General features: G+C 38.1%; 1 protein-coding gene across 3 annotated transcripts in view; it reads left to right on the top strand.

Annotated features, from left to right (window-relative positions):
* Nucleotides 1-197: 197 nt before the first annotated feature.
* Nucleotides 198-11,832, top strand: part of ATG4B (autophagy related 4B cysteine peptidase) — a 23,511-nt gene continuing 11,876 nt past the window's right edge. Inside the window, exons 1-6 of one of the 3 annotated variants that reach the window (XM_034439541.2) lie at nucleotides 198-369; nucleotides 2,715-2,813; nucleotides 3,396-3,467; nucleotides 5,018-5,116; nucleotides 6,012-6,113; nucleotides 10,786-10,858. In XM_034439541.2, coding sequence (XP_034295432.1) covers nucleotides 360-369; nucleotides 2,715-2,813; nucleotides 3,396-3,467; nucleotides 5,018-5,116; nucleotides 6,012-6,113; nucleotides 10,786-10,858 — 455 coding nt within the window. In that variant the 5' untranslated portion in view covers nucleotides 198-359. Of the gene's footprint in view, nucleotides 370-389; nucleotides 569-2,714; nucleotides 2,814-3,395; nucleotides 3,468-5,017; nucleotides 5,117-6,011; nucleotides 6,114-10,785; nucleotides 10,859-11,832 lie in introns of those variants that run through there. The other 2 variants (XM_034439542.3, XM_087872121.1) reach the window with 2 other exon arrangements.

The following is an 11,832-nucleotide window of genomic DNA, read 5'->3' on the forward strand; positions in this document are numbered from 1 at the left end:
TCCCTTCTACTTTCTACACCTGAAAACACCATATGTCAGTTAAATTACTCTGAGGGATAGAAAGCAGTACATAGTGATTAACGAAAAAAAAATTCCTGCTTCAAAAGGAAAGCAAGGCCGATTTAAGTAACCTTGCACACCCATCGGTCTTTCCGTACAACAAAATGGCACCTGCCATATAGCGGGAGAAACCATTCCATCTGAAACGAGCCAATCGTCGCTTAGACGAGTGTTGGACAATTCCGCCATTGGGTGAAAGCAGCGCTATGAGATGAGAAGTATAAAGTGCGCCGCTTGGGTGATCTGTGTCAGTCAGGAGACAGCCGTGGGCCCCCCGAGCTTAAGAGGGCGGGGGCAGGATGGACGCCGGTGAGTGGGGAAATGTTTGGTGGGGTCAATTGGGAAAGCTGCGTGGGTCGATATGCAGCTCTCTATATTTGGGGTAGCGGGCAATGGGTGTGGAAAGGAAGGAGTCGGTTTGTTTTTTCAGCAGAGGGCTAAATTGCGGACTGGGCTAGTCGGTGGAACGGTGAGCATGGATTGCCTAAAAGAGAGAGGTCGATGAAGGGTCAGTTATGTTGCCTTGGGAACTGTGTTTTCTTACGGTATTTTTTCTTTGTTAAATGACTGTGATTAATAGAAGTTGCTAAAGCAATTTGGCTACTATGGTACTTTGCCTTGCCTTCTCTTTTCAAATAGAGGCAACTCCACTATAACAAAGCATGTCAGTTTTAAGACTGTACTATACATTCCCATGTTTTTTTCTAGCATTAGTTGACTGCATGGTTTATAAAGATTCGTGCTCGTCCTTCAGTGCTTTGATGTATGGAAATAATCTTAAAGTTTTCTGAAGTTTATAAGGACCCAAGGTTCTTGTTTAAGTAGTTAAAAGTGAATGCACTGGTTCCTTATATAACTAATATAATGACCTGAGTTGTGATGGAAAAAAAATCATGCTGTTTTAATACTACCTACCAAAGTGCCATAGCCCAAATGGAAAAACTAAGATTCTAAGGCAAATAGGTAATACTCTCCTTTTTATCAACTTCTTGACTTTCCCCAAACAGATTAATATATATATATATATATATGTGTGTGTGTGTGTGTGTGTGTGTGTGTGTGTGTGTGTGTGTGTGTAAAACAAGCATTTTATATTTAAAAAATGTACTTGGTTTTACTGTCTGAATAAGATTATGAAGACAAGTGCAGTGTTCTGTATTAGATCTACACCAAATTGAATTCTTATTGAAACTTTCCAAATACATCTTAGTAAATGACAGTTAAGGATTTTTATTTATTTGTTTATTAATCTGGTGTCTCCAAATCAATCTGATGACTTCCTGGTCAAAAACTTCCTGCAGTTTTCTCAGTGTGGTTTTTCTGAAGTGGTTTGCCATTGCCTGCTTCTTAGGGCAGAGAGTATGACTGGCCCAAGATCACCCAGCTGGCTTTGTGTCTAAGGCAGGACTAGAATTCAGGGACTCCTGGCTCTCTAGTTAAAGAATGAATTTTGAAAACTCTCTTTTATTTAGTGATATTTCATATACAATAATTGATTTTAAGGCATATAAAATACACATACTTTTTCCACAATAGATCTATACTATTCTCAAATATTGCAATTTTACTGCAATCCTATATGCTATACTGTACTTGGGGAATAAGGCCCAGGTACTTATACTTGCACTTCTATGTAAATATGTTTGGGATATTTAAATAAATTTATTCCAGCCTGGCTCCTATAACAGTTGTTGTTTCCATCTCATTAGACATTTTGCGTTTTTGGACATTAGCAGAATAAATCTTTATAAACTTCCTTTTCTCCATCTTTATTTGAATATATGTTAATATTATATAAGAATAGATGACTGAGTAATATTAGTTCGCTTTTTAAGTTCTGTTCTGAAATTTGGCATTCCCTTTTTCTGTTTTTATTTTTATTTCCCAGTCTAATCTCCCATGTTAATTCTGATATTTGATAATTTAAATTTTGGAATATATGTATTGATAAAGTTTTAACTTCATGTAAACTGTATTGAATGTAACAGACTTGAGACTTCATAGCAAGTGCAAAATGAATGTTATGTATTTATGACTAGACTGAGGAAAAAGGCTTAGCAGTCTTTTCTTGGAACCTCTCACATTAAATGCCATTCTGAATCACATGGTGTATGGGACATGATGTTCTCTAAGGCAAGGTTGCAGAGTATGTGAAATTTGAACTGAATGGGTTATCTGGACAGTAATATTTGGATTTAACAACTATGAGACAAATAGAAGGATGTGATGTAGGTTTACTCTAGACTGCATTGTACTGATTCTCAGTCCTTTTTTAAAAAAAATAAGTACAACAAACTTTAATTTCTGAAAGCAGAGAAGCAAATAGATGCTCACAGTCAACACTGCTAGTGACCATGATGGTGTTACCTAGTTTTGGTAATGAAACTTCTGCAAGAAAACAACCAAGCTCAGAGAGCACCAAGGACTTCTCATTTCAACCCTGACCTACAAATATTCTTCTCTATTGGCAGAATGGAATAAAATAGTATCTGCCTCTGTTGTTTGATATTAGAACCTGGAGCATAATTGCTATTTTTTCATAATTTAAAACAGTTTTACATTGTTGAAATTTTCTGAAGGAAACTTTTTTTATATTTTGAATGGCAGATCCTTAAAAGTATTTTGAGACTACTGTCTTTGTTTGTTTTGAGCAGCTACTCTCACTTATGATACTCTCAGGTTTGAGTATGAAGACTTCCCAGAAACAAAAGAGCCTGTTTGGATCCTGGGAAGAAAATACAGCGCACTAACAGGTATTTATTCTGCTAATATTTCAAGGGCTTTATGATTCTGTACCATGACTTGAAGTCTGCTGTCTCTTTATAGATTTGACATGCCTTAGAATGCATGAAGGCCAGTTTCCTGATCTTATTCTGGATCAGCTCTGCCATCCTAACAAAAGCCTTGCTTTCTGCTGAACCTTTTAGAGAAAGCACATGCCCTGTTTCCCCCAAAATAAGACATCCCCTGATAATAAACCCAATTGGGCTTTTGAATGCATGGCAATAAGGCCAAGCGCTTATTTCAGGGTTCAAAAAAATATAAGACAGGGTCTTATTTTTGGGGAAACATGGTATTTTGAAGATAATAAATGCTAGATGGTGTTCTACTTTCCTATTGATATGAGAGAAGTCCAAAAGATATTAAACTGTTCCCATCCACCCCCCAAAAAAACTTACATCACATATACTATTTTATATGTGCCATACTATTCTTAACTTTAAATATTGAATAACCCTAATTAAAAATGAATGTATTTCAGTTAAAGTTTATCATTGAAACCATGCAATCTTAAATTCTGCAAGTGTAGTGAAATGTTGTTTTCATCCCTTTAGAGAAAGAGGAGATTTTGTTGGATGTGACTTCTCGTCTTTGGTTTACATATAGAAAAGGTTTTCCAGCCATTGGTAAGCACCAGTTTTCATTTTCCAAATTGTTGTGGAAATGGTGCATATTTATTTCTAAAAATCGTATTTCTTTACAACGTAAAGAAGTCAATTGGAATATTGGTCTGGCATATTTGTTGGTTAGGAGAGGAGCGGCAAATAAATTTCATAATAAATAAATAAATATTCCATTTAGTGTTTGTTAAAGCATCCTGACATTTAAGTTTGTACTCAACTATCTAGGTTTCAGCAAATAACATTGGCTTATGGTCTGTTGAGGACTTCTGAGTATGTTTTCACTTTACTGAAAGTAAGATTCTTCCATTTTGAAAATAGTATGGAAGGATGGAAATTGAAGAAAATAAAAAGGTGTTCTTTTTTAAATCAGAGTTGTATATTTATTTAAACCATATAAGCCATCCATCTTTCAAGCAACTTTATATCATTTAGATTAATTAATTTTTTCCTTTCTATTTGCATAAAGATTAAAAAGCAAATTATAAAAATAGAAAAGTTTTCAAGTTTGAAAAGAATTTATCTGCCTTTATTAAGCCATTGTGAAATTTCTAAAAAGGCCTGAGAGCCAGAGGTACTACTAAGAAGATTGAATTTTTGGATTGCTTAAAATTCTCTTATAGTTGTTGTTCCTACATCTAAACTGGGAGGCTAAAAACATACGTAAAATTCATGTTTTAAATATTCATAGTGCATTTGGGCTATATATTTTTAAATTATCATGTCTAGTATTTTGGAACTTAATTATTCATCTATAACATTAATATCTGGGAATATGTTTGTATTTTTTGAAATGGTTAGGAAACTTTAACATTATCATGAGCATATATATATGAATTTATATTTAATAACATTATTCTAAAATGTGTATTTATATTTATGTTCTCCTTTATTTTGCTCTCTAATTTACTGAGTTGCTGAGTAGACAACAACACAAGAGAAGGAAACAAAATATTACACTAAATATGATATAACACTATATATGTACAGGTAGAGTCCATGACTTACAACAGTTCATTTAGTGATTGTTCAAAGTTACAACGGCACTGAAAAAAGTGATTTGGGACTGTTTTTCACACTTACGACTGTTGCAGCATCCCCATGGTCATGTGGTAAAAATTCGGCCACTTGGCAACTGACTCATATTTATGATGGTCATAGCGTCCTCGGGTCATGTGATCACCTTTTGTAATCTTCTGACAAGCAAAGTCAATGGGGAAGCCAGATTCACTTAACAACCATGATACTAACTTAACAACTGCAGTGATTCACTTAACTGTGGCAAGGAAGGTCGTAAAATGAGGAAAAAATCACCTAATAAATGTTTCACTTAGCAACAGAAATGTTGGACTCGATTGTGGTCGTAAGTCGAGGACTACCTGTAGCTGCATGTTCCCTTATAGGGGGGCATAATATCAGATCAACATATTTATATTTACAACTGTATTTTGACTTCTGGCCCCCGAACCTATTCAGGTACATCATAAAACTCCAATGCTTCAAATTATTAGTGTCAACTTATCAAAAAGGTTGGTTTGTGTGATCTATTTATGCAGGGGGAACAGGTCCGACATCTGACACTGGTTGGGGTTGTATGCTAAGATGTGGCCAGATGATTTTTGCCCAGGCTTTGGTTGGCAGGCACTTAAGCAGAGGTAAGTCACATTACTGTGCTGATTATAATGCAAAATCATGATACTCCTTATATTCAGGTAACACAAGGTCCTTCATAAAGGTGTTTTTCACTGTAAAGGAATACATAATGAAGCAGGCCTATTTGCAAATATTCCAAGTTCCCCTTGGTAGCATTATTTCTTTCAAAATGTATACAAAATGTATAATTCTTTTCTTGGGAAACACAGTGGCTCACATGGATATTTATTTTACCCATGGATATTTATTTTATCTTATCCATGGATAGAACACTGGGTTGACAATCAACAAGTCCATGTTTAAGTGCCGAGTGCTGCTATGTGATGGGGTGAGCGCTCGTCATCCGCTCCAGCTCTTGCTGACCTAGCAGTTTGAAAGTGTGTAAAAATGCGAGTACCTAAATAGGTACCATTTTGGTGGGCCCATTAATGGAGACATGAAAGTTCCCTCCCCCACCCCCCATGGGTGTCCCTTGAGCAATGGTGATGTCACCAGCTAATCCTTTCACCCTGGAAGTGCCACCAGCATGAATATGACGACAATTCTTGTCATGATTAAAAGGGCTGTGGAAATCAATAAGTTTGATGACAGATCAGTTTATTTACTTCTTGCAGTGTAAAGTATATTTTGTACATACATTTTTCCATAGAAATTAAATAGTGGAGTTGATTGTGAAATACAATAAAAATAAAAGCAGAAAAGTGTTTGTCATTTTACATGCAGATTGTATTTGAAGTTATCTTTTCAAGCAGTTTCAGACTATAATCATTAACATTTGATTTAGAAAGGATCCATTTAAAGCAAGCTGATTATTTTTGTATGAATACCTTGAAAATGTAAGGGTGGCAGTTGGATTTTCTTTTTTTCCCCCCTTTAACATTGCCTTTTGTTTCTTAGATTGGAGGTGGATGAAAGGGAAGAAACAGACAGACAACTATTACAATGTTCTCAATGCTTTCATTGATAAAAAGGACAGTTACTACTCAATTCACCAAATAGGTAAGATGATTATCAGCACTATAGGCAATCAATTGTGAGAATATGTTCGTTTGCAAACATAGTATAAATTACCATGTTTTATTATTGGAAATTGAGTTAGGGAAATAATGTAGAAACTGGTCCAGCCTTTCATTTTTTTTTCTATTATAGATCTAGGTTATCTAGGGACAGGCATTTCCGAATAAAACATAATTGTGTAAGGGCCAACTGCTATACAAATTAGAAATAAATTCCATGGAGTTTAATAGAATACCTTCAGATGTGAGCATGTCTATATTTTCCCTTTATAATCTATGCAAACAACACATAGGGCCACTTTTATTATTTAGAAGAGTTTCTACATTTTGTGTTGGAGAAGAAATCCTAAAGACATTTTGTTCTGTGGATTATAAAATGCAATAAACTAACACTTCAGTTTGCCTTCAGCTATAAGTTATGTAAACCATACATACATGTATCCTACTTTAATCCCTTTCAGGATAAGCAGTGTTATTGTACAAACTGAAACAAGGGAATCAGAAATACTAAGCCAAGGTAATTAAAAAACATGAGCTAGGGAAAGGAAATGTAATGTGTTTAACTTTAAGGGATTAATATGCTTCACTATAGCTCTTCATATCCTCCTCTCCTTACAAAAGTTCTGTTATGCTTATGGCATAAGTATTATGAAAATACTTCTTTCCAAATCACAAATTCAGAGGTATCTTTAGCAAAATTTATTAAAATAAAAAAACCCACAAGTTTTGCTGCATAAGAACTAGTTTAGAATATATCTTGTTTGATATATCTTATATATCAAAACAGAGATTTTCTCATCTCTTTCTGATCGCCTTATATAGCAGAGGAGTGGCAGTTCTCATCACTGTTAACTGAGAACTCTGCACCTGGTTACAGAGTTTACATAATGGTTGCTGAATTTTACATAAAGGTTACATGAATCTTTATCAGTCTGAGAAACAACTCTTATACAAACTTTGCTTCCATCATATCCAAACATTGCTTGATGCATTTCATTCTTTAAAGTTCTCAATTCTTTTAGAGAATCCTATTCCGATGCCAGTTTTCCTCTTCCTTTCAAAACAGCCACAATTTATTTATTTGTCTTACAATTTGACTTTCAGTCATTCTCTCTACATGATGAAACTACCTTACCATATTTCTTGTATAGTGCTCACTATGTGTTCAATCCATATTTCTTCCTTGTGTATTGTATTACCATTTCCCCTGTACGAATCAGACCATCTTTATTCAGATCTTTATATTTTTCCTTTTTCTCTTAGTTCTAGATAGGAAACTCTTATTTGAAAAACATACAGGAGACATTTTGGTTAAGATTCGTTTTAAACCAGGGGTGAAATGCTCCCAGTTTGGACCGGATCACCCGATCCGGTAGCGATGGAGGTGGGTGGTTCCGAGAACCGGTAGCAAAAATCCCTGCCCCTCCCCCTTGCCCAGCTGAGCCACGTGATCATCAGAGGATTGTTTTTATTTATTTATTTATTTATTTATTTATTATTTCAATTTGTATACCGCCCTACTCCCGAAGGACTCAGGGCGGTGAACAGCCATGGAATAAAACATATGAATACAAAATTTAAAATAAAGTAAAACGAATTAAATAATTTGGCTGAAAATTTAAAACCCCAATAATTTAAGACCAAATTTAAAATTTCCATTTAAAAAGGGGAAAAACTTAGGTCAGGCCAGCTTGATGAAATAAGAATGTTTTGAGCGCGCGACGGAAGGTACGCAGATCTATATCTTGATGATCTATATCAAACAGTTACTTCCAGACAGTAAGTGCCCCCACAGAGAAGGCTCTCCCCCTGGGGGCCGCCAGTCGACATTGTTTGGCCGACGGCACTCGGAGGAGCCCCTCTCTATGGGAGCGGACTGGTCGGTGGGAGGCTATTGGTGGTAGCAGGCGGTCCCGCAAATAACCAGGTCCTAAGCCATGGAGCGCTCTAAAGGTGATAACCAAGACCTTGAAGCGCACTCGGAAGACCAGCGGGAGCCAGTGCAGCTCGCGCAGGAGAGGTGTTACATGGAAGCGCCACATCGCTCCCATTACCACCCTCGCGGCCACACTCTGCGCCAGTTGGAGCCTCCGAGTGCTTCTCAAGGGGAGCCCCATGTAGAGAGTGTTACAATAGTCCAGACGGGAGGTGACGAGGGCATGACTGACCGTGTGTAGGGAGTCCCGATCTAGAAAGGGACGCAACTGGCGGATCAGGTGAACCTGATGAAAAATCCTCCCAGTCACGGCCGTCAAGTGCTCTTCTAAAGACAGCCGTGAATCCAGGAGGACACCCAAGTTGCGAGCCCTTTCCGTGGGGGCCAATGATTCGCCCCCAATAGTCAGCGATGGCACCAGCTGACTATATCGGGACGTCGGAAACCACAGCCACTCGGTCTTGGATGGGTTGAGTCTGAGCCTGTTTCTCCCCATCCAGATCCATACAGCCTCCAGGCACCGGATCATCACTTCAAGGGCATTGTTAGGGTGGTCTGGGGTGGAGATGTACAGCTGGGTGTCGTCAGCGTACTGGTGGTACTCCACCCCGAAACCACGGATGATCTCGCCCAGCGGCTTTACATAAACGTTGAACAAAAGGGGCGAGAGGACCGATCCTTGTGGCACCCTACATATAAGGGGCCTCGGGGTCGACCTCTGCCCCCCTGTCAACACAGACTGCGACCGGTCGGAGAGAAAGGAGGAGAACCACCGTAGTACGGTACCTCCCACCCCCAACTCTTCCAACCGGTGCAGCATGATACCATGGTCGATGGTATCAAAAGCCGCTGAGAGATCTAACAAGACCAGGACAGAGATCATCCACCAACGCGACCAATGCCGTTTCCGTGCTGTACCCAGGTCTGAAGCCTGACTGGAACGGATCTAGATATGTCGTTTCATCCAGGTACTGGGGAAGCTGTCGTGCAACCACGCTCTCAACAACCTTCGCCACAAAGCGAAGGTTAGTTTTTAAAAGCATTTTTTCTAGAACCTCTTCGGCCGAAAAAATGCTTTTAAAAGTAAAAAAAGCCTCTGGTGATCATGCAGCTCAGCTGGGATCGTCAGAGGCTCTTAAAAGCATTTTTTCTACAACCTCTGAACAGGTTGTAGAAAAAATGCTTTTAAAAGCCTCTGACGATCCAAGCTGAGTTGCCTGATCAGCAGAGGCTTTTTTTCTTTTAAATGCCCCTGACGATTCAAGCTGAGTTGCTTGATCGGCAGAGACTTTTTTTCTTTTAAAAGCCTCTGACGATCCCAGCTGAGTTGCCTGATTGGCAGAGGCTTTTATAAGAAAAAAAGCCTCTACTGATCAGGCAACTCAGCTGGGATCGTCAGAGCCTTTTGAAAGCATTTTTTTACAACCTCTTCGCCGAAGAGTTTGTAGAAAAAATGGTTTAAAAAGGGGAAAAAAATTGGCCACACCCACCCAGTCACATTACCCCCCCCCCCACTAAACCACACCCACAGAACCGGTAGTAACAAATTTTAGATTTCACCACTGTTTTAAACCAGCAATTTGTTCAAAACACTTATTTAATAATGTTGCTAAAGCAACTTTTATTATCTAAGCCTTTTTTTGTCTACTTTTGTGTCTCCTCTCTCTATGGAAGATAATCTCTTGCTGTGAGAATCATTTTTAAAAAATCTATCTCTTGAGACATTAATTTGCATTGGAGCATTCTCAACTTTACTAGCAATCACAAAGAAATATGACTGAATGTGACTGAATGACTTAAGGAGCTATAATGAGAAAAGGTGGCATTTTGTCTTAAAGGAATTAATGGAGAATACAGGAAAACATAGTGTCTGGATACTAAAGGGAGAAGTTGCCTTTCTATTCAGTGCGAAGATTGCATGCTTTGCATCTCTCAGAATAGGCTTTATCCTGCACCAGGGTAAGCCATTCACACTAAAACTCATAATCTGAAATGTATAGCCCCCAGACTGCACCAAAAATGGCAAAATAAAGCATTACTGCTTATTTTTCACTTTTTAAAGTATGATATCTTTGCAAGGCTTCATCTATATATTTCCAATCATTAAACGTCTTCTATATCTTAACAAATGAAAAAGGCCAAAATTTTTCAGCTATGTTCACTCAGCAAGGTCATCACTTTGCCAGACATCTTGCCTGCAGCCTCAGAGATGAGATTTTAAAATGCTTCCCGAGGAAAAAGTCCTTGTCCTAAAGAGCATAATGATTTTATAGCAGCATGGGATGGTGATAAATCAATGTTTCTCAACCTTGGCATCTTTAAGATGTATGGATTTCAGTTCCCAGAATTCTGGGAGTTGATGTCCCAATTTCTTAAAGTTACTAAGGTTGACAAACATTGCAATAGATTAATATGCCTGGAATTATTGGTTCTTCTTTTGAAGCCTAGTGGGATTCCTTATTATAGACAGGGTAGAAAGATTTTTCCTGATGAATTTTTATGTATGGCCTTCCAAAAAATTACTGTAGTACATTTCTCCAATGATCACGAATATACTTCTCTGCTGGATAGGTATGTTATTATTTAAAACATTTCACATTTTTAAAAGGACTTTAGTTCAGTACTCTTAAGTCTAAATACTTGTCCAATTAAGTTTCTTAAGTGATTGAGAAGTAGCCTTGAATGATACAATGGGTCAATTATAATGTGTTTGTTGCAGCCCAGATGGGAGTTGGAGAAGGCAAATCCATAGGCCAATGGTATGGACCAAATACAGTTGCACAAGTACTTAAGTAAGTATTCAGTAGCTCCAACAGTTATGGTTTTAGATACTGTATAAAATAAAGCAGTTAAATTACCTATCCCAATGAAATGTTAAAATTGATTTTCCACTCAGTATGCCTCCAAAATTCTGTATCTAGTGTTGGGATAAATTCCATGGGCTATTTCTAGAGTTTGTGGGTAGATCTTCCAGTTGTTCTAGCTTGTGCCCCAAAATCACCTGAGCAATTTGTATTATTCTTTGCAGCTTTATTTGCTCAGCTTTGTGATAAGCTTGATGTTACTTAAGGTAGAGCTATACCTAGGCAATCTATCACATTTTCTATTAATTAGAATCTGAATTAGTTTCATTACTTGTTTTGTGATGATGTGGATACAGGTTTCATTCTGTTAATATTACTACTTCTCTAAAGTAGTAATATTTTATTTATAATAAAATATTATATTTTATTTAATATCCTCAGCCTCAAACAGTTCTGCCAATGATAGATCAGTAATACTCAGATCAGTTTCTTCAGTTCTTTTGCATGCTGAATTGTCCGTAACCTTACAAGAAAAGAAGATGAGGCTTTTGCTTCAAATTCTCGCTAGGCGAGATCATCCGTGGTTTCGGGGTGAGTGTTCATCAGTATGCTGATGACACACAGCTATACATCTCCACCCCAGACCACCCCAATGATGCCCTTGCTGTGATGTCCCGTTGCCTGGAGGCCGTGCGGATTTGGATGGGGAGAAACAAGTTCAGACTCAACCCCTCCAAGACCAAGTGGCTGTGGCTTCCGGCGTCCCGGTATAGTCAGCTGGTACCATCACTGACAATTGGGGATGAGAGTTCCCCACAGAGAGGGCCCGCAACTTGGGTGTCCTCCTGGATTCACGGCTATCTTTAGAAGATCATTTGACGGCCATGGCCAGGGTTTGCCTGATCCGCCAGTTGCATCCCTTTCTGGATTGGGATGCCTTGCGCACGGTCACTCATGCCCTA

The sequence above is a fragment of the Pantherophis guttatus genome, chromosome 6 (assembly GCF_059756535.1).
Source record: "Pantherophis guttatus breed Tessera chromosome 6, ASM5975653v1, whole genome shotgun sequence".
Taxonomy (NCBI): domain Eukaryota; kingdom Metazoa; phylum Chordata; class Lepidosauria; order Squamata; family Colubridae; genus Pantherophis; species Pantherophis guttatus.